General features: G+C 35.0%; 1 protein-coding gene across 9 annotated transcripts in view; it reads left to right on the forward strand.

Annotated features, from left to right (window-relative positions):
- slmapa (sarcolemma associated protein a) overlaps positions 1 to 24,254 on the forward strand; it is a 132,971-nt gene that overhangs the window by 98,714 nt on the left and 10,003 nt on the right. For 7 of the 9 annotated variants that reach the window (XM_039770805.1, XM_039770803.1, XM_039770806.1 and 4 more), the window contains 9 exons: positions 886 to 948; positions 2,615 to 2,689; positions 3,101 to 3,160; positions 6,062 to 6,142; positions 6,467 to 6,526; positions 18,003 to 18,128; positions 18,848 to 18,922; positions 19,424 to 19,729; positions 21,522 to 21,639. In XM_039770805.1, the coding sequence (XP_039626739.1) occupies positions 886 to 948; positions 2,615 to 2,689; positions 3,101 to 3,160; positions 6,062 to 6,142; positions 6,467 to 6,526; positions 18,003 to 18,128; positions 18,848 to 18,922; positions 19,424 to 19,729; positions 21,522 to 21,639 (964 nt within the window). Of the gene's footprint in view, positions 1 to 885; positions 949 to 2,614; positions 2,690 to 3,100; positions 3,161 to 5,836; positions 5,945 to 6,061; positions 6,143 to 6,466; positions 6,527 to 18,002; positions 18,129 to 18,847; positions 18,923 to 19,423; positions 19,730 to 21,521; positions 21,640 to 24,254 lie in introns of those variants that run through there. The other 2 variants (XM_039770804.1, XM_039770809.1) reach the window with 2 other exon arrangements.

The following is a 24,254-nucleotide window of genomic DNA, read 5'->3' on the forward strand; positions in this document are numbered from 1 at the left end:
TTTTTTTTTTGTCTAAAATTGAACACTTTTTTCATGAGGCCTTGGATTAGTTCTAATAAATTCAAGTGAAAGTAGAAACTGTTTTTTTTATAGTTAAACCAGATGCGAATGAATATACTGTGTTTGTGTTTCCTGGACCAAGCAGTCTTGGCTTTTTCAATCCAGAATGATTAGTGGTTAGTGTCTCTTAATATATCTTATTCATCTGGTTCTAGTGCTGTTAGTTACCATTCCTGTATTGTGTCAAATGAAATGCCTAATTATGTGATCTGTATTTTAATGTTCTCGTTATCTAACTTTGATTATATGATGGTAATTTGTTAGTTTTTTTGGATTATTTTTGAGTGGCTACCAATTCAAAGTGTTACATACATTTTCTTTGTTTTATTTTTCTTAGCCACTATATTTTTAATTGTATTTTTATAATCCTATACTCTCTAGTTCAGTAACCTTAAGTCCTTTTATTTATGTTAGAGAGATTTCAATAATTTATTTGTGGATGCTGTGTTTCTGCCTTGAGAAACACTTGGCAGAGTCACAATGTTATTTGTGGCCTTGACAATAAGAAAAACAAAGTGTATGCATGATTTGTGACCCTGAGTTGTCACCTGCAGTGTGTGGAGCAGCATGGCACCTCTTGGGGTATGCATCAATGTACACCACCGACTTGTCTAAAACAGTTTAAAGTATTACTTTATTCAGCTCACTTTTTACTTCTTTATTTTTCAGATTACTTTATTATAATCCATAATGTCTCTAGCCATTCTTCTGCATTATATATTTTCATGTTAGATATGTTTTCACTTAGCAAGAGTTTTCAATGTGTGTAAATTTTTTGCAGTATGAAGCTGCCAAGTTATTCATGTTGTTATTTTTTGTTAACAGCTGTAAGGCAAATAAAAGAGCAAGTAGACTCCACTCATAACAATAAGAATGCTGGTTTCGAAGGTAACGTAAATCTTTTTTTTTTTTCTTGGGAAATGTGTTTACCAGGAACACACACACTGCTTAAAAATGCCACCTTGAATCTTAATCATGTCCCTGTCAATTCCTGCTAATGTGCTCTTTGAATGATTTTTTTTGAGTTAATGTGGATTTTCTCTGGGTCATTCAGCCTCCATTCCATTCCGAAGGCACGCATTTGTCTAATTGGATACTCTAAATTTGCCCAGTTTGAGTGAGTGAGGATTTATTTTCTTGGTGGGCTGGCTTCTATTCAGTGCCCAACACTATTGGAGTAAGCTTTACCTTCTGTGGCAACATGGGTTTAGAAAACTGCTGCATGTTTTTTATTTTAATCCTAGATGCGTACTGCTTATGATTTAATTACATTAAGAAGGGACAAAATATTTATTATCTCGAACATTTTATTTTTTCATTTTTTTTTCTGTACATGAATTGATGTTTCAGTTGTAGTTACTCTAATCAATTTAATATTGCTTTGTCTGATATTGCAGTAGTAGTCATTTGTGTTTTTGCAGATCTATACTATTCAAAAGTATTATGCAAGATTCAATGTGTTTTTTATCCTACTATATTGTATTTGGAGATTTTAAACAAAGTATTATGGGTAGTTTTTTGAGAATTTCACTTTTAAACAATAACTAGTCCTAAATGATAACTTTCCACTGTTGATTAGTCAATCAAATCAATGAACATTAAAATGAAAGGTTAGATATTTTTATTTTATAATTTAGTATTTGGTAAAATTTACCATTATTCCACAACATGAACTATTTTGCATTGATCAGCAATCTTAAAAACAATGGTTGACCAAATAAGTTGATGTCAAATTAGTAAGCATATACAACATAATCCTCTATGAATGTATTACTATTAATCCTCCTTGCTGGTTACCTGGAACTTTCCTTTTGTAACAGTTGGAAACTGCTCTCGTCCCACATGTTAAGAACCGCTTACCTACAGCACATCGACAGTGCTTTGGCTTTAACATTTCTACTTGATCAGTTCCATCTTAAACTATGCTTTGTGCGCAACTCTCAAAAATCTACTTAGATTCTACATGCATAATATGCCACTGGAGACCGGTGTCCCTTGGAAACATGCTTTGGATTCACACTTGTCTCAGATTCTTGTAGACATCAAATTTAAATATGCCTTTGGAATTCTTCTTACCTCCCATCTCCTTATCACAGGTTTTGTAGCTATCTTTATGACAGAGTTATTATTGATGATGGATGTTCTAATGTAGTTATATTTCATAAACTGCTCGTTAATTTTGCCAAATTGGAAGAACTCTGTGCCAACCTTGTGCTTCACAATGACTTTGGGATGTATTATACTGCTGGCATTTGGAAATATAATGATCTTTGGATTAACCCAGATATTCTAAAATGTATTGCATCCTTTGCTAAAAAATCTTTTCAAGTTTTGCACCTTTCACTTCTTTACTTCGTAATTTGTCATTTACAAACCCTTTTGGAAGGGTTGACTGGGAAATGTTAAATTATGAAAAATTTGTGAGACAATGCACTATTATTCTGCTTTTTAAAAAACACAAATTATTAAAAAAGGCCGCTACAGTGTTTAATAAATTCTAATTTATTTTTTTTTGCATTTGGTTGCCTGCATTTTATTTTATTTTTATTGGCAGGTGTTATTGATGCTCGGCTAGACAGCAATCAAAATACAGATGAAAATTTTCTACGGACCCCTGATAAGTTAAAAGGTAACTTTTCTTTTTCATGATAGCAGATGAGAAAACTATTATAAAAGTGATCAAAGAGATACTTTTTAAGTTTTATTCAGTTGCATTATATTATGCTTTACATGTTCTTCCCTAGTTTCTGTTTAAAGAAATTTGCATCTCAAATAAATTGATTCTCCAATGTTCAGTTTTTACAGTTTCTGTTGCAAGTAATGTGGTCTTTTGTATTTAAAACAAATCCTATCTTGACTGATATCTATTATTTTTTGACTATCGTCAAACATAACTGTAATTATTTAAGTTTAGCATGTTCTAGTGCTTAGTCACACTGACATCTGATTTCTGATCTGTATGATGAAAGAGGTAACTCTGTGACTTAATATTTCTCCATTAAAGTGTTTGAAAAGTGATAATATTAGTTTCTTTCAACAGCAAAGCTTATAGATGATGAGCATCTGCTAAGAGTAATGGAAGAAACCAAGCTCTTAAAAGGTTTGTTTACCTTTTCAAATTTTATTTTATTTAGTAGTTATACAGTATATAGGAATAAAATATGAATACAATAAAAAAAATGTATGCTTGATCTAAGATGTTTTGTTTTTCAGAGCTGCAGTTCTTCTCATCCTTTCTTTAGTAAAATATGTGATTGGATTTTTTATGGATATCTGTCTTATTTAATCTGTCCCATGTACATTTGCTTCAGATATTTCTGTTACATTATAGGGAATTGAATCTGGCTTCTATGAAAATTTGCCTTTCACTTACATAAGAGACTGATGTACAATTATGTAAAATTCTCTTGAGTATGTCATTAAAGTTTTTAGGTTATCTAATTTTGTCTCAACACCATTGCAAGATATTTTAAAATATTCCACTTGTTATGAGAACCCAATTGTGTGAACAAAGTTCAGATTCAAATTTTAGAATCTGAAAACAGAACTCACAGACATAGTCTCCATCTTGCAGGCATTTATGAAAATTGAAAAGGAGGGAGTGCCATATAGGTTCTACCAAAACTATGGCCAGTTATTTTTCCTAATGTTTTCCCAATTTATGTGATTTCTTCTTGCACATTGGAAAGTGTCTCGGGATATATACTCTGTATAGTAATTCTTGCTCAAAGCTATTGATAGTATGGTTTATCAGACATGAAGACTGATAAGACAGTTGTCAGAGATGCCAAGAAAGCCCTAAAGTTTTTCTTTAATGGAAAGCAAGTTCAATTGTTTCCAGACTTCTGTTCTTCACTGGGTCATGCCAGTGAAACTATAAACTCTATCATGAAAAGAGACCCAGATGCAAGATTTTACCTATTTTCTTTTTGTAGTACAGTATGTCACAAGCCTTGTCGTGACTCAGGAAATGTGATACTTGATGACCTGAATTAGGCAATGATCTAAGCCTTTGGCACAATCCCCTCAGTGATATCTGATGATATAACCTTTTCAACATTCTTCCAATACACAAAACTTTGTATCCACTTCATTTTATTCTACTGTCTGTATATTTTTAAATACCATTTTTTAACTACATGTTACAGATCTAACCTGTTTCATCCCTCTGATGCACTACTTTTGGAAGTGGATCAGACCGTTCCTCCTGTTCCAGCTCTATAAATGTTTCTGCTGTTCAGCTTCAGAACTTTGGAAGAATTTACCCATTCTTCTTTTCCCCTGGAGTTGGCTTTCACACTGCCATATGTAGCAAAGATGCTATGCTCCACTGTACCTTGTTAACTTTAAGCTATCACTACTTTATTTATGTGTTTAAAGTGTTTTTCAAGTCTGAAACGTATTTTGATCTGGGAATGCAGAGATTATCGGTAAAAAAAAATAAAGTGCTGCATATTGATATCCTTTTATCACCTTCACCAGTACGTTTGAGAAAATCTATACTGTACTATCTGTTACTTTATGTGAGGAACCAGGGTTCTCAAAGTCCAGCACTTTATTATTATTAAAAAGTATTCATTACATTTATGTATATTTGCTTAGCAGACGCTTTGTCTAAAGCAACTTAGAGAAGACTTCAGCATAATCAAATAAACATAAATCTTGTGAACGGTTTAGGAACAAGTATTAGAGAACCAGGTTAAAAAAATTGATCACTTCCTTGAAAAGCTCGGAGCAAAATACAAGCAGGTGACACTTCCTTAGCTACAAGAATCTATCAAAGCCATTGAAAGCTAGAAATTCATGGATCAAATGCTCCTTAAACACGTTGAGGGAATCTGAATTTCAAATGAAGGTGGGCAGCTTGTTCCAATAGCCTGAAGCTACACATGAAGAAAAGTTTGGATTGAGATTTGATGCTATGCAGAAGAGGCATCAAGACCTGAGTTGGTGAGGAGGAGCATAGAACCTCACAAGTGTCTTCATATGCAGTACATGAGGAGGTGCTGACCCATTTGACTACTTTATAGGAGACTATCAAGGTATTGAACTTAATACATGCCACTACGTGGAGCTAGTGTAGGTTGTTAAAGCTTATTTAATTCTAGGTGAAATTGTCAAATAGACCACATGTGATGTGGAGATCTCAGAAGTATGAAGTACTATGAATAGAAAGATAATATATAGATACACAATTAGAAAAATCCATCTATCTCATACAGAAAATTTGGCAAGGTAAAAACTGGGCTTTTTCATTACATAATGAAAACGTTTACATGCTCCATGCATGAGTTATAGGCAGGTCACAGACCTCTTCATCATTTTACAGATCTTTGTTCTCTTTGATCTCTGTTTTCCATATTAAGGCAAATAACATTTTTGTTCATTTTATTTAAGAGTAATCGTTTCACCATTTAAATAACGTAATAAGTAGTTCAAGCTATACATGATTCTTGATTATTATTTTTTTTGTTTCAATAAATGATTGTAGTGATGGATGAAAATCATTTATAATTACTGTAGCTATTTGGGTGGGTAATCTAAGCAGTGAGTAAAACCGTATAGTAATATCTGTATTTTTCTCAAGGTTAGATTGTATTTGAGTTAAATCTGTTTCTAAAAATACTTTGGTGGCAAGCAGTTTACATAGAAATGAAAAAAAAAAAAGTTATTTTACTGAACAAAGCACTGGACTGATTTAGCCTGCAGCTGTGCTCCTCATTGGATGCTCCTATCGGATGTGTGACCATATGTGGTGAATAGGAGTGTGACCTCGTAGCCAGGCAAAACAATTAGTGAGGGAAGGAGGATTGCTGTTAGGGTGAGCTCATTAGCAGAGACTACAGCTGTGCTCTGCTCGCATGCTCACTTTTAAAAAGTAGCTGTAAGTTACTCACATCTTTGAAAAGATTTTTAAGCTTGGAAATCAAAACTCCAGTTAAAAGTATTTTTGCCTTCATATCTGGTGCCTTTTGTGTTTTGTTTTTTTTTTCCACTCTAGAAAATCAAGTTGAAGCAAAGGAATCAGATATGTCTGATACACTTAGCCCCAGCAAGGAGAAAAGCAGTGATGACACTACAGGTAAGTGTTTGTGTTTTGATTTTGTTTTGTATGAAATAGTTAAATGAAATCTTGGTAACAGTATACATATCTTTAGAGCACTGTTCCTCATACTCTCTGTTCTCTGATCGTAACTGTCAGATTTGTACTTTAATTGTGGCTAGTGTTAATTCATCTTTGGTTTGTTTTTATACATTTCCTTATAAATTAAGTTCTTACAGTTATGCTTGAATGAGACTAGTTGCTTTTTGACTAATATAAAACTTTGTAATGCTTCATTTGGACCCTGGCAGTGTGCTGTTATTTTCTAGACATTTCTTTCTCTCTCTCTGTCTCTCTCTGTAGATGGTCAAATGGATGAACATGAGCTGACCGAGCCACCAATTAAAGTTTCTCTGTTAAAAGGTAATTTAAATCTTGGCTGATTTTAATTGTTTATTCAAACAATAGATTGTAACATAACCAATCATACTTGTGGTTTAGCCATACATCAGCTACATAGCGTGAAACTTGTTATTTCATGTGTTACATAATTGCAGTTTTTGTTTTACTGACTAAACTGTACTAACTTAAATTAAAATGAGCTAAATCTCTATCTTTAGTCCTGAGTTATACTGGCACAGTTTTCGGATTTGTTCTGGGGGAGGGTCACGTTCTTGTATCATGACTAAATATGGTAGGTTACTGTGAGTGTTGATAAAAACATTTGGATTCTGGCATGGCTACGCTAGCTGGCTGAGATGCTTTTTTGAAGATTAATCTGTGTTCTAGAATCCTCCATACTCAAATTACATCAAAAAAGGCTGTTAATTCATTCTTGCTGGTGTGTGCATCTTTAGTCTAGGTTAAAACTTTATTTATTTATTTTTTGTAGTTTAACAAAATAATTGATAGAAAATCAAATATTTTTGCCATTGGTATTCATTAATTTTTGAGACGTTAATTAATTTGTAAAAAATTCATTCAGTGGGAAGGTAATGTTTTGTGATGTAGAAGAATAAAAAATTGCTCCTGTATGCGGAATTAATTCTTAGTAGAATAATGATTATGGCATTGTCATAGTTATTTGAGATTTTTTTAAATAAAGATAAAGCCAGAATATGTTTTATCATTAAGTCGCCATCACACCTAGTAGCACTCGCTGGTCCTTTTTTTTTTTTTTTTTTTTTTACCAGTATGTTAATTGTATGAGTGCCTGAGTATATTATTTTTTAAATTATTCCAAAATTTGCTTCTATCGAAAGCATTCTTTTGGATCCAACTGTAAATTTTAATGTTTAATTTTTCTTTGGCAATACAAAATGCATATTAAATGGATTACTGCGGCATTTCGCATTGAGTTTTAATTAGTATAGAATATAACTGTTTCTTTAAAAGAAATATTACTTCAAAAGCTGCGATGTACTGGCACCCTGTCCAGGGTTTGTTCCTGCCTTGTTCCCTGTGCTAGCTGGGATAAGCTCCAGCACTCCATGCATCCCTGATCTGGATTCAAGCATGTTAGAAAATGACATCACTTTTAAAGACACGAGTTACTGTGCATGCATTTGTGCGAACTGGCAGTATACAACAGTCATCACGAGGATGTGGTGGATGTATTTATCATAGTTCATGTTTTTTTTAGTGCTTACAAAAATTCTATTAATCTGAAAAGTCTAGTAAAGAAAGTATACACATTAATAAAGATCATTAATTAATTACATTTATACAGCACTTAGTTTACTTTGCCCAAAGCACTTTACATAAAGGGGAGCTACTTCATCCACCATCAATGTGCAGCATCCATTTGGATGATGCAGCGGCCCCCATTTTTGCACCAGTACTCTCACCTCACATTAACTGTTAGATGGTGAAGGGGTGAGATAGGCAGTCAGCCAATAAGGGATGCGGGATAATTAGGGGTCAGAATGACCAGGCCCCTTGGTATACAGTTTAGTCAGGACATTGGGAAATACCCTACTGTTTTCAGAGGATGCCCAGGAATTTCTTATGACCACAGAGAATCAGGACCTCAGTTTTACATCTTATCCAAAGGATGGCACCATTTTTTTTTTTCATAGCACAGTGCTGCCATCACTGAACTGGTGTACTGGGAGCCACATACAATACAGACTGCAGGATAAGTGCCCCCTGCTGGCCACTGGGATCCACAGACAAGACTACAGGGTAACTACCTCCCACTGGCTTCATCGACACCCCTTCCAGCAGCAACCCAAACTTTACCTATGTGGTCTCTTATCCAAAGTGCTGGCCAGGCCCAAACATACTTAGCTTCAGGTGGATGACCTTTGCAGGTGGTATAGAAAATAATTCTTGTTTTAACTTTATATCTAAATGCACGTCATATATATGTACACAAATGTCAGAAAAAACTGTCATTTGTGTAATCAATTAAACATTTAATATAGGCATACTGTTTAAAATAACTGGACATAATTCATTTGAAAGAGGTTTTAGGAAACTGATTTAAAGTTACAGTGAATACTGCACAATTATACATATTGAAAGTGACAAAAGTTTTAGTTATGTACTTGTCATCACATTCTTGTGTATGCATTTCAGATTATTATACTGTACTTCGAGTAATTAAAAGTATGTTTTATAGAGTAGGATGGGTTGTTTACCTGTATCATTTTTACTGCTTCAAGGCTCTGGTGATGATTTTGAAACGGCTTAGAGTGTGTCTCTGGATGATTTTCTTATGTGGTGCTCCGCCATTACTCACTTTATATTTTAGTTTGTGTTACACACTTCACACTGCCCATGCTGTATATCCTTATATTTACACTTCGGTGCTTTTATTATGAAGTTTATGTGCTATTAGCAGAAACTTACCACTTTATTTTTGGTATTTGTATACTTGTCCAGGTCTAGCTGTTCTCTCAGTATTCCTACAATATTGGTGCTGCTCTTCCATTAATTTATTTGCAACATTGTGTAGAGTTCATATGTTGCAGATGGAAGTCATTATGAAAAATAAGGATCATTTGAAGAAGAAACAAAATTTCTGAAGTTATAGTAGCTAAAAAAAGTGCATCTGTTTTAAGGGCTTAGGTATGTAAAATAATACCTACAATTGTAACATTTGAATTTTTTGCAACTTCAGAATTATGATTTGGCTTTAGGCACTTTGTAGTTCCTCTGAATGTCAGTAGATGGTGTTACATAAACACATTCCATTGAATTTATGCATGAAAAGATAATAACCAAGTTCCCTATCACACTTCTAATCAACTGAATGGTATGTCACATCAGTATGCTTGAAAATATGCAAGCAGTTGTCCCAAATGTGAATTTATGTGTGTGCTAGGAAAGGTAAATGTTGAAAGGAAAATGTCATTTCCTGCTGTCGTAAGTAAAAAAAAAAAAAAAAATCTATATATATTATGCTCGCTGTCACACACACCTGTCTTTAAACTTCAGAGAGAAAGATCATTAACATTTCTAGAAGTCTGCAATACTGAAGAGCAATGTTTATTGCATTTTGCCCTGAACAACAAGTGGCAGCAAAGATGTGTATGGCTAGTAGGCTGGAAACACATTCTCGTCTTTTAAAGTGGTCTGACATAAGAACATTTCTCATGGTCATGTAGCTAGGTACTAATATGAAAACACCAAAACTAAACTTGCAAAGGACAAAGGCAAAATAAACCATGCATATACTCGTACTTCTGCTCATTTTGTTATGTTGAGAGCAGGCAAAGACCAAGTGAATCTTTGCAAAAGCAAAAAAATTATAGAATGTAGACACAACTTAAGAGGCACTTAAAGTTAATAGAGGTGACAGTGAGTCTCCGTTCGGATAATATCCTGAAGAGCTTTCATCAAATATTCAAGCAACAGGAAGCATGTTTTCAAAATGGGAAATATCAGTTCCCTAGCTTACAGGTTCAGCAAAATAGATGATGATTATGGAATTTCTAGTTATAGAAGTTTTACATTGACAGATTAGAGAATGCTGGAAGTACTTTGTGTTGAAGAAACAGAAAATAAAACTGCAATAAAAGTAACGGGAAGCTACAGCAGCATCTGAGCAGTTAGCTGGAAAAACAGGCTTTAAGTAGATGGGGTTTCAATTGAATTGGTTTGCTGAACTGCGTTTTCCAAAATATTGATGAGGTAAAAGTATTACTTCAGAACACACACACACACACACACACACACACACATATATATATATATATGTATGTATGGAGAGATAGATAAATACATATTTTGCCACTCCTGATCTGTAACATTAGTCTTAAATACCAAATGAACACAATGTACATTCTATATAGCTTGAAAATTGCTCCAAACCTCTGCTTAAATCAATCCCAAATGGCTTACTTTATACCAAACAAGAGTTAGGTCATGTCTGGTGACTTTTTGGTGACCCTTAGTTAGCAAGCATATTATCAGCTGTATTGCTTACAGAGAATTGTCTTATCAGTAACAGCCTATCTTTAAACTCCATTACCAAAAACAGGACTCAAGTCACATCACCTTTGCATAATACTATTGACTACGGTCTTTGGAAATATTTTATGGGTATGATATACTTAATAAGTACTTATAAATACAATATCTAATATAAATTATAAATATTCATATTTGGTTTAAAGTTAAAGAAAATAATGTGCTGTATTATGAAATTGTTTAACATACATGAAACCTAGTTCATTACTTATTGTTAAACAAAATATATTTTGCTTGTGATTTAAAGTTAATAGAGCAGAATGCAAACCCTGAATAGAGACATATTTCCACATAAATACAATACAAATATTTTCTTCCACCTTATGTATGTAAGTATATATGAGTAAGTGTAAAATATCACCAACATTTTGAGAATCGTTAATTTTACCTGCTGTTAGAATTTAAACATTATTTTGTGTAGTTTTTTTGTGTATAAACATTTCTTAGGGCATAATATACAGTGCATGTTGAATCATTTCATGACACTGTTTTCTATCTCATATAATCTTTGCATAACTGATCAATGTACAATTGTTATGAGGCAACCGTTTGTTTAAAGGTGCATTCACATATTTTGGAACAGATGGGAAATTAACTTTCCGAATGGGAAATTTCATGGATGTCCTTGGAAGTAATAGTTGTCTGTGCAACAATATGGGGGGAAAAAAAAATGCTTCCAAAATTATTGAGTTATAAAGTATTGTTGACTTGCAACTCATTCAGTAATACGAAACAAAATAACCAGGTCAACCAGTAATGGCATTATTATATTTTCATTGTAATACACGCTGAATGTGTTTAGTTTGTTTTTCATACTCTTGAAAACAAACATTAGAGCTTAATTCCTTTTTGTGCAATGCAATAGTGACCTAAAATGTAGCCGAGTAAATCACCTGGACACAACAAAGAGTGAAGGTGGGCCATCACAAGTGGCATCTCAGAAAATTGCCGTAGCACAAGAATAAATAAAGCATTTGCCTTTTTTTATATAAACATGTTGTCACCATATATTTAAATTGCATTTGCTGAGCAAAGACCTACCACCATAAGAGTAACATTTAAAGAGACTGAAATCAATTATCATTTGTGCCATGCTTGTGTAATTTGAGAAACCAAAGGATAAAATTTGAAAATCACTGAACATTACCACCCCCTTCTTTCCTTAAGTGTACAGTAATGCCCGAGGATCTTCTTTCTTTCTTGTTATAGCTCTGTTTAAATTGGTTGTGCTCTTTAACAGTTTTTATTTTTTTGTTAACACTTTTATACCTTACTATTATACAATCACCCACTGTGTGGTTCCCAAATTAACTATTGTAGATCATTCAAATGTACATTTCTTGTTTTGTAATATTTTTACATTTGAATTTATTGAAATTATTCAGTTTTCTTTATATCTTAAGGTATGTATTATCAAATTATCTTTAGTATACAGTACATATGCACAGTATGTGTATATGTTTAATATATTCCTTTCCCAATTTGTGAACCAAATTAGTTGTACTCTATTTGTACTAACTTGGAGTAAATGCACTTCATGTTACTTTAATAAAAGCTATAAACATCTATGCAAAGAAAAATTCATATGTAGAAGTGCAGTACAACCAAAACAACCTGTACATGTGGTTATTTAAATACACATTTGCGGTAAAGGAATTCATTACCATCAACCCATTTTTTTTTTAAAGCTTTTGTCCTGTTGATGCTTTTATTTTGCTAAGCACATCCAAGCTAACAATGGTGGCACTGTGGAGATTCAATTTGCTTCTCTCCTGACTGCAATCATATGATTCAGACTTGTAGAATTTAAACATTCTCAGTATCCATCATTTTAATATGGACTTAGGAGCCAGGTCAAAATTAAAGTGTGAAGGAGCATAGTATATTTGATTATTGGTAACTTTGTATTTTTCTGATTCATGGTCATATTTATCATTTGTTGTACACACATTTTAATGGGGTGATGCTCTGCCAAATACCACTTGTGGAATTTCATGTTTCCTATCAGTGTCTGCATTAATCAGTGTCTAACCTTTTGAAAAATTTGGTGCATTCACGCTGTCTTATTTTGTAATGTCTTCAGCTGCACTCAATTATGTACAGTTACTGTTTGCCTCAGTGTCCTCCATTGCAGAAGAGTTTTGTCAGGACATATTTTTTGTTTTGAACAGTAGCACTCAGATTAAAACAACACATGCATTGTTTCATTTAGAAGGCCTTTCATTCAAGTTTCTTTAGCTTCCTTTTATTTTTTTGGAAATTGGTCATTTTTGGTCTCCTCCAACAACACATCTGACTCATTTCCTGAAAGCAGCTTTTGTAATTTTATTGCTAGCTTTCTTTTTTCCTGTTATGGTGACTTTCTTAACAGAACTTCTATTTGCATTTTTGTTCACTCCACTTTTTATGACTAAGCACACACTTTTTTTGGGGGGTTGGGTGTGATTACATTAGACCGATATTTAATTTATAGCCAGCACTGTAATCCTCTGTGCTTTTGTATTAAATATAGTCATTTTCTCTTTAATTGATTAATTATTTTTTTCATTTCAATTACAACCTTGTAATTCCATGTAATTATCTGTGATGTATTGTACTTGTTGTTATAATCACACCTCAGTTTCAAAATTTATGAAACATCCTTTAATAACACTTATGAAAAATGACTGTTACTATATCCCCTTCCCTATTAAAACATGGCACCAAAAATCACACAATAGATAGATAGATACTTTATTAATCCCAAAAGGAAATTCACATAATCCAGCAACAGTATACTGATACAAAGAAACAATATTCAATTAAATAGTAATAAAAATGAAAAAAAAAAAATGAAAAAAATTAAAATAAAATTAATGTTAGCATTTACTTCCCCGGGTGGAATTGAAGAGTCGCATAGTGTGGGGGAGGAACGATCTCCTCAGTCTGTCAGTGGAGCAGGACAATGACAAAAGTCTGTCACTGAAGCTACTCCTCTGTCTGGAGATGACACTGTTAAGTGGATGCAGTGGATTCTTCATGATTGACAGGAGTTTGCTTAATGCCCGTCGCTCTGCCACAGATGTTAAACTGTCCAACTTTAATCCTACAATAGAGCCTGCCTTCTTAACAAGTTTGTCCAGGTGTGAGGCGTCTTTCATCTTAATGCTGCCACCCCAGCACACCACCGCGTAGAAGAGGGCACTCGCCACAACCGTCTGGTAGAACATCTGCAGCATCTTACTGCAGATGTTGAAGGATGCCAACCTTCTCAGAAAGTATAGTCTGCTCTGACCTTTCTTACATAGAACATCAGTATTGGCAGTCCAGTCCAATTTGTCATCCAGCTGCACTCCCAGATATTTAAAGGTCTGCACCCTCTGCGCACAGTCACCTCTGATGATCACAGGTTCCATGAATAGAAGATACTATACAGATATTGCAAAGACATTTAGACCATTGCAAGTAAATGGAAATGTTTATCTATCCATCCATTTTGAAACCTGCTTATCCTGAGCAAGGTCACCGGGAAGCTGGAGCCTATCCCAGCAAGCATTGGGCACAAGGCAGGAACAACCCCAGAACAGGATGCCAGTCCACTTCAGGATGAATATACTCACACACACACGGGCCAATTTACCAATGCCAGCTCACCTAACCTGCATGCCTTTGGATTGTGCGAGGAAACTAGAGAAGCCAAAGGGAGAAGAACACATAAACTACTCCTCTTATGGAGCACCTGAGACACGAACCCGGGACTCTTTGTTATTTAATTAAAACCATTAAAGAAATATATATATAAAAAAAGGTAGTTCCTCAAAGAGCTACATTTTGCTTTGTTTGCTTTGTTTAGTAGCAGAATCTTAAAGGTAGTCAGAACAAACTTTACCTGTAATTAATTACTCTAAATTTAAATTTAGTAGAAAACGTTTCTTCACTCTTTAATCTTATTTTTTATGTACTGTAAATGGATTTACTTTCAATATCAAGAGTGCAAGTAAATGCCTTGTAAAACTTCTTATTTGGTTATGGTTTGGCCAAGCCATTGCTTATATTTTTTGCTAGGTGCTTCACTCTGGGCAACTGAAAAATGCAGAATGGAACTTCCAGGCAACAGAGGAAATACGTTTGTGTGCTGCACAAATGATATGCTAATAGGCACACGTGGAAAAGAAATTTTTTTTTTTTAGTTTACAGCTTGTACAAATATCTCCACAACTCCTTTCCTTTACATCTCTTGTGACATTAACTATGCTTTATTAATATGTTAATAATTACTGTGCACTATTGTCCCTGGAACACATCACCAAAAACATGCACCATTTAACCCAAATAAGAAACACCTACCTACCTACATGAGACTTCCTCATTGACATTAAGTGAAAATGTCAAATGTGAATAAATATTGGTCTTGGAAAGTAATAGCGTATGTTTTGTGTCTCAAAGAATATAATCAATAACACATATCCCTGTCCTTACCTATGGTTGTGAATGTCTGGTAAAGACTGGAAGAATGAGATTGGGAGTACAAGTGGCAGAAATAAGAGGTTTCTTTACAGGGCCTCTGGGCCAACACTCAGTGATAGGGTGAGAAGCTCAGCGATTCTGGAGAGCTTCACAGTATTGTTGCTGCTCCTCCAGATCGAGAGGAGCCAGTTGAGGTGGTTTGGGCATGTTGTATGGATGCACCCCTTAGATTCATACCTCTCCGCCCACATCTCCCAAACGATGGATGGCTATCTCTGGAGCAGCTCTAGAGAGACCCTGCAGCAGACACAGGACACGCTGGATAGGTTCTCTGTCTTGGCTGGCTTGGATACACCTGGGAATTCACTAAGAAGAGCAGGAATCGGTAGCTGGGGACAGGAAAGTCTGGGTTGACCTGCTTGGCCTGTTGTCACTGTAACCCTTACTAGGAATAGCAGCTTCAGAAAATGAGTTGAGACGTGTAATGGCTTATTCTAAATTGACCAGATATATGTGAGGTTGTTTGTCTTTTTCCATTACTGGTATATAAGAACACTCGGCTATTGTTCATGGTTGTTCCAATGCTCTTCCATTTTGAGGGCCAACTATTAGCCAACTTATGAAAATTTAGTTTGTCTTATACTGTGAACAATACCTTTTTATTTGTAAAGTTTCATGAATATAGTGCTGGCACATAATTAATCATGCTGTTATACATAGTTGGTTCTTGCAGTTGCTTGTCACATTAGTGTTTTATCCATTACAGTTATTTTAAGACATTAATCTGTAACTTGTATCATGAAAACCGCTTATTCCATGTCTATTTTCCCTCAGTTGGTTATCCCACACTATAATGCCCTTTCACTTTCAGTTTGGACATATCACATCAGACAACAAATAACTCATATTTTGGATAGTACAGTTATCAAATGTCTTAATTTTTACAGGAAATTGTGACTTGGCATTTAACCATAACATTTGAACATTTGAATTAGGAGGTTTGTGACGGATGAGAAGAATTTTTTGAAAAGTATTTCAAATGAGTAAGGCTTGTGAACTGTCATCTTGTTTTATTTTTACCATTGTAGGATAGTTTAATACTTGTACTTGTAGTACAGGACAAGACATTTTTGATCCAAGAATGATTGTTGTAATAATTCTAATCACTGGAGAACAACAGTAGGCTTCAAGAATTATTAGTCAATAAGACACACTTCCCACTTCTCATGCTTACGTTGATGCCTAATTAATGATTATTTCCCAAAATAGCATTAGTATAGAACATGCCATTTAGTTTTAATCTTTACTTTCTACATTTAGTAGATTGTCCTACCAGTGACACAAATGTTTAATTGCTTTTGCCTCTCATGAGGTTTAAATGTCTGTTCTTGGGGCCAAAGTTACAAGTCTGTATTCTTTTTAGAACATTTAATTTGGGCGAGTGTGTCATGGTGTCATGAATGTGACATTCCTGTTTCACCTCACCCCGTTTTAACTTCCATCCTGTTAAATGATTATTCCAGTTTGCTCCAGTTTCATTGTTTGCTGTAAGTAAATTTTATGTGCACAGTGTAATCAGCATTTTGTATTAGGATTGGTTTTTGGCTCACTCGAGGTCTTTTATAAATGTTTAAAAAAAGGTGGATCCTAATGCATACATATTTTATTAGGAACTAAATCAGCTTGTTCATTTTTGACATAAATTTTCTTAATCTGAATTATTGTCAGTTTGAGAGGTTGTATAAACTTTAACTAATAATCTTTTACAAAGCAGTTATTTTTTCCAGAATACAAATTTAATGTTTCATGTAACATTCGTTGGGATCTTTATTTAAAGCTTAATAATAATACATTTTATTTATATAGCGCCTTTCCCATGCTCAAGGCACTTACAGAATATAAGAAAGAATGGCAGGGTATACAGTATATAGCATAGTACAAGCCAAATAAATAAATAAAGAAGATTAAGACAGTAAATTCAGAGAAAGCCTAACAGACAACATAATTGATGGTCTAGCACACACACACCATGAGCATCTTGACAAAGAGGTAAACTGAGAGAAGGGGAATGAAGTCAAGTAGAGCTAAAAGCCTTCCTGAACAGATGAGTTGTAAGTTGTTTTTTAAAAGAATTCATGGAGTCAGCTGACCTGATTAATTTCGGTAAGTCATTCCAGTCTGGGCGCTATACAGCTGAAGGCCCTGCTGTCACCCATGGAGTGTAGATTAGTGTGGGGCACAACAAGATTGCCAGAGTCAGAGGACCTTAGTGGGCGGGCAGGCACATAGTGATGGAGAAGGTCACTGATGTAGTTTGGCGCGAGGTTATTTAAGGCTTTATAGGTTATTAGTAGGGTTTTATATTCGATTCTGTAAGACACAGGGAGCCAGTGAAGATGGAGCAGGATGGGTGTGATGTGCTCGCTGCTGCTGGTTCGAGTCAGGACTCTTGCAGCCGAGTTTTGAATAAGCTGGAGCTGTGATATAAGATTAGAAGGGGCACCTAAAAGCAGCGAGTTACAGTAATCTATGTGGGATGTGATAAAAGCAGGGACAAGTTTCTCAGCATTAGAAAAGGAGAGGAAGGAGCGAACATGGGATATGTTACGGAGGTGGAAGTAAGAAAGTTTCTTGATGTGATTTATGTGGGCGGAGTAAGAAAGGGAGGAATCAAAAATGACACCAAGATTCTTTGCAGTAGAGGCAGGTCTGATGAGATCACCGCCAAGATTGACTGGGAAGGAGCTCATTTTATTAAGTTGCATTTTAGTCCCAATTTGCAGGAGTTCAGTTTTGTTGCAATTTAATTTTAAAGAGTTCAGCTCCATCCAGGTTTTAATTTCACTAAGGCAGGTTGCAGTCTACATACCCAATAGTTTACAGTGTCTTTAAAATAAAGAGTGAGTGTTACTCCTCATAAATAGTTATGATGGAAAATGTTTATTTTTAAGACATAATCTTTTGAAATATATTGCAGATGAAGTGCAACGTTTAAATTTTGACAGTGGGGACACTGAGAAGGTGATACAGCATTTACACAAAGAACTTGTAGAAGCGCAAGAATTGGCTAAAGTTGGCAAACAGAAATGTGTGGAACTGCAAGGTATGTTCATAGTTATGGTTTATTCTGATTTTTTTTTTTCATTGTAGCCATTTGATATGCTGTACGCTAAATGAATACATTTTGCTAATCATCAATGCACATAAACATTAGCTGGGTTTCTGAGTATGCATTTTCTCACAGGTGTAGAGCCCACACTTTAAACTCCAGCCTGGATGCTATCTAATTCAGTTGTCATGTTCACTTTGTCTGTGTGGGCTTTCTACCAGTACTTTGGTTTCCTCCCATATACCAAAATTAGGCAGGATGGTTGGTGAAAGAGTGGAAATTGGTGTAAACTATGATGCACGAGTTTCCTTTTCCTTTGTTGTTTTACATTTACATTTATTTCCTTGGTAGAAGCTTTAATCCAAGGAGACTTCCAGAGTAGAACAACTTAATCAAGTAAACATCAGGCAGGGGGACTGTTTTTAAATGAATATTACATGGCAAGGTTACAAAAGTGATCATCATAAGTGAAGAGTTCAGAACAAAATACAAGCGAGTTACAATTCCTAGATTACAAACCCAAACAGTTGTTTGCTGCTGTGATTCTGTCTAGCCCTGCTTGGGACTAAGTCATTGCAGAAAACGTATAGGTGTCATTGCACATAATCAAATATCATAAATATTTCCTATGCTAAAGTAGCATTTAAATACTTGTGTCAGCAGTTATCATGCATCGTTTTTTTCCTTTTTCAACCATTTTTTTTCTCTCTCAGCCTTACTTGAAGAAGAACGAAGATCTAGCCAGCAACAGACCGAGGAATCGAAAAAACAGATCCAGTTTCTTCAAGGTTTGGTACAGTTTTCGTTTACTCACATAAGTGATCTTGGCAGTGGCACCCATGGCAAAATGTCAAAACCAGACAGTTTGGCAATGTTATTAAATATGTAGTTTAAAGTTCAAAAGAAAGCAAAAAAGCTTATTTTGAGCTTTTCTGAGGATGACATATAATTATTATATTTAGCTCATTTCTGGGTATTTTTTGGTAATTAACTAATGAACAAAGTTACCCATTCATTATTTAAACAAATACCAGAGAGTCCTTAAAGAAACATAGTTAGCATCCATCGCAGAAGATTTGAATAGCGGCAAACAAATAGCACAACATGTTTGCTTTTTTGCCTTGAACTTTTTGCATTATAATTTAAAACGAAAAGTGACAGAAGTTATTTTCAGGAATGTTCATTTTAAAAGACTTTCATTCCTTCTAAGTTTATTTTCATTGATATTTGGAAAATGGATACTTTTTAAAATCGTAAATCATAATGTTTGCTCTTTCTCCAACATCCAGCCCATTTGCACAAGCTGCAGAAGGATATTGAAATTCTTAAGGAGGAAAAGGAAAGCGAGATCTCAAACACAAGAGATGAACTCGCTAATGCTCAAGAGGAGATTTCAGTGATGCGACATGCTATGGAGGTGGCAACATCAGAACGGGAGAAAGAAATAGTCTTTCTGCAGGAGGATCTCAGCACAGTGCAACGTGAGCTGGAGAAATGGCGTAAAGCTGCCTCCCAGTATGAAGAAGAAATCACTGGATTGCAGGCCAACTTCCAGTTTCAAAGTCAGCAGAAGGAGAGGACTGAGGAACTTCAAGGTAAATATCACAAGTAATAACACCCTTTACTTAGTACTTCCTTGAAATCAGCAATTCCAGCCTGGAGTCTTCATGGGTCTGACATAACAAGCTGCACACAATGCAGTTTGGGAATTTTCTGCTATTATTCCCAGCAGATCCTATCAAGGTCTGTTAGGTAGGATGGAGACTGTCAGACAGCTGTTTTCAGGACTGTTCAGAGATGTTCGATTGAGTTGTAGCTTGGCCACTGAAGAACATTCACAGAGTTGGATTTAACCACTCCTGTGATGTCTTTGGTTTGTGCTTAGGGTCATTGCCCTGTTAGAAGTCGGACCTTCAGCCCAGTCTGAGGTCTAGAACATTCTGGTGCAGGTTCTCATTAAGGGTATCTTTGCACGATGCACTGTTCATCCTTCCCTCAACCCTAACTAGTCTCCCAGATCCCAGTTCTACAGCATGATGCTGCCACCATCATGCTTTGCTGCTGGAATGGGTATTGCACAAATGATGAGCAGTTCCTGGTTTCCTTCAGGTCTGATGCTTAGAATTAAGGGCCAAATTTTTCAATCTTGGTTTCATCAGACAAGACAGCCTCATTTCTTGTAGTCTCAAGAGGACTTTGGGTGCATTCTTACAAATGTACAAGTGGGCATTCATGTACTATTATTATCTAGCCACTCTGCTATAAAGTCCACATTAGTGGAGAGTTGCAGTGAGGTTTGTCCTTCTGAAATTTTCTACCATCTCCAGACAGGTTCCCTGGAGCTCAGCCAAGAGTGATCATCAGATTTTTGTCTGTTCTCTTACCCTGGCTCTTCTTCTGCGATTGCTTAGTTGGGCTGGATAGTCAACTCTAGGGGGAGCTGTGGACATTGTAGACTTATTCAATTTAAGAAATATGGACCCTGGAATCTTCAGTGTGTCAGAAATGTTTCTGTAGCCGTCTCCAGATCTGTGCTTTGACACAATCTTGTCTCTAAGCACTGCAGAGAATTCTTTTGACCTCAAGGCTTGGTTTGTGCTCATATGTGAGATCTTCTTTAGATAGCCTTTCCTAATCCTGTTTAACTCAAGTCAGTTGACCACAGGTGGACTCCAAACAAGATGTAGAAACAGCTCAACTAATGTCAATAGAACTTCAAGTGTCATAACGAACGGACTGAATATTTTTGTCGGTGAGAGATTTCAGGTTTTTATTTTTAATAAATTTGCAAAAACTCCCCAAATCCTCATTTTGCTGTGTCCTTCTGGGATATTGAGCATTGTTTGATGAGGAAATAAATTATTTTGATTTTAGCCCAAGACTGCAAAGTAACAAAATGTGTAAAAAGTGAAGGGGTCTGAATACATCCTGAAGGCACTGTGCATTTAAATAGTTTATTGTTATTAATGTAATTGTTTTTAATAGTTATTAATGAAAAACTGAAACAATCATGGCTTGGGTTCAGATGCACTTTGCTTCAGTTTGATTTCCTTTTCGTTTATTACAATTTGATAACAAGTCTTTCTCATTTCCTGTAATACATTATTAAAAAAAGTATGTTTATGCCTTGGTATAAAGTTAATGGTAATACAGATCAGTCAGTTGCAGTAAAATATACATTTGGTGTTGCTACAGTATGTATGGAAACATAAGCACTAAAGCTATACCTGTATATTGTTCTTTGACGATAACATAATATAATGATAATGTAAGATGCAAGTGTTGGGGTGTTGTGTTTCCAGATTCTCACATATGTGTAAAGTTTCAAGGCAGTTATACTTAAAATTATTATTTTGACATATTCACTGATTGCCTTTTTCACCCTAGAAGAAATCGAGAAGCTTCAGAAGGAGTGTTTGAGACTACAGAGGGAATGTGCTGCTTTGCACAAAGAGCGAGAGGGCCTTCTTGAAAAGTTGCAACAGCTTGAGAAGGAGCTGGACAGGCAAGTCTATTTTTGTAGTCACATTCTAAATATCTACAAACACTTACAGTAGCTTTATATTTTTTTTCTTAATTTCAGCACACATTGCAATAAACTATTGTATTGATAATGGCAAAATAGTATTTTTTTTTCTTGTAACAGGTAACAATTCTATTAAAGAATGTGACGAGTAAAGAAACAAAGTAACCATTGTTAGAAATATTTTAAAGCAGAGACACTACTACAAATGGCTTCCACTGCTCAATAATCATATATATATATATATATATATATATATATATATATATATATATATAAAAACCTACACAGGTCTCTGAACTTTAACCATCTCTTTGTTGGCAATATGTATGCATCCTTTGAAGACATCTGCTTCAAAAATACTCTTTTTCTGTGTTCAAATTAGAAACTTAATTTAATGTCCCATCATAACTAAACCTAAATCTGTACTAAATTTTGGGTTTCAGGATATCCACAATTCCATATTCTATCAACTAATTTCAAGGTGTGCATTCCCAAACAATCTTAGGCTATATGCACACTACTGTTTTCATTTATAAATGGTGTTATTTAATGAAAGTAATCTCCATCCACTCTAGCATTTTCACATTGTTTATGAGCGTATCTCTAACCACACTACATAGCTCACTGAATTGTGTTGGGGATGTGTGTTGAGTATTACTAAAACAGTATTATAATTTGGTCTATAATCGCAATAACACGTGTATGTGTTATGTCTAAAAGACCGGAAAAAAGCAAAGTCCAGTAGACATCACTACATCGACACGAATACTGGAGGTATAAGAAGCTGACTTACTTAGTAGATAAATTAACAAAGTTTTGCCATTATGTAGTACAAATGTTTAATTGAGCGCTTCTGTTTAGTAAATGAACACAAAGTAAATGTAATTGCAGAATTCTGAGTCAGTTCTAAAGATAGAAAAGTTTGGCTTTCTACTAACTATACAATACATGCCATTCAATATTAATTTCTTATTAAATATTAATTTTTAACTTACAAATTTAGCTTTGTGGCATGTATTTTTGTTTTATAACAGACAGCATATCTGTTAATAATAGCCACAAGGCTCTTTTTCATTCGACATATGCATGTGGTTTGTAATTCCAGGAGGAAGTCACTTACAGGCACAGCTGTTGAATGGTTCATAGTCTGTTTGATTGAGGGTACTTGAAGAAATGTTATGTGACATTCGTGGGTATAAAAAATACACACAAGTGGTTCCACTAGTAATAGGATGCCAAGAGAAAAGCTGGAATTACATTCTGTTTGCAGGGAAGAGCTGGTTAGATGCTGCACCTGGCTTGAGATTTCTGTATCCGATTTAGTATCTCAATTGAAGGCAGGTTTCTAGGAAAGGGGAAAAAATCTTAAAAAACAAGAAATCTTGACTGGTGAAGGGTACTGTGGGACCAGTATTCAGCTGGAGATCTCACTCTGACATACAAGGGCATCTGTCTTTTTTATATGTGCAGTGAAGAACATTACATAACTCTTCCCATCTCTGCAGTTTACATGATGTAAGCTGCATGGTGACTTTCCAATGTAATATTGCATTATAGCACGTTACTCTTACTTAGGTTTTTGTAAAGAAATAAGTAAATTCCTAACCTAATTGAGGTACTTCTTCAACTCTGCTTTATGTGCTCTTTGCACCTCCTGCAACTAATTACTGTCAAGTAAACAGCAATCTGGGGATTCAGTGCTGCTTCAGAATATGGTACCAGTGTGGAAGATGCATTAAGTGGAAGATGCGACTGTCAGTTGTAGCCATGTTTTGACAATCGTCTTCTACCTGTCTTTATCTTTTGAAGTTTTTAGCATTTGGAAGATTCTTGGATTTGTGATCTTCAGAGACCTTTATATTGGCAATATGTTGGCACCCTTTGAGAATTTCTTCTATTATGGGCAAGACTCAAAGTTTGTTTAGTTTCTGACCAGGTTTCCATAATCTTTTGTCAAAACTGGTGGTAGAAACTATATCTAAAAAAATAATGAAGAGATATGTAGTATTTGTACCATATCAGTCAGTTTCAGGTGAAGAATGGAACTGACCCATCAACATGATTACACTTTGCCAGTGTACTCAAAGTATGGTATAATTCAACTAAATATTATATGCCTTGTGCACTTATTTATTTGGAGTCATGTTATCTAAATTACAGCAGGCCAAGACCCTAAAGCTACGCCCACACTACTACATTTTCGTTTAGAAATGGCATTTTTAAACAAAGATTATCTCTGTCCACACTAGAGTTTTCACGTTGTTCTTGAAAGACACTCTGCCCACACTAAAATGACCAAAACATACATGAAGTTTGCCTACACTGGGCATGAGTGCATCAGTAGAAAAATCCTTGTATGTTTCCTTGGCCCACTTTTTAATTGTGAAGATACTTAAGTATTTTAAGTGACGGTTCTATGTTGGGTCGTCTGATTTTATAGCTCTCCGGATGGGCTGGGGATTTTTCCAAGGTTGAATGATTAGCATCAGTCACCTGTCTTGTTAAAGAACAAAAAGTTATTGCTGAATTCTGTTTTACCAAGTGCTTTTTCCATTCAAGAAACTTTTGAAAGATACATAGCAAATAATTAATTC

Source organism: Polypterus senegalus, chromosome 12 (assembly GCF_016835505.1).
Source record: "Polypterus senegalus isolate Bchr_013 chromosome 12, ASM1683550v1, whole genome shotgun sequence".
NCBI classification, from domain to species: Eukaryota; Metazoa; Chordata; class Cladistia; order Polypteriformes; family Polypteridae; genus Polypterus; species Polypterus senegalus.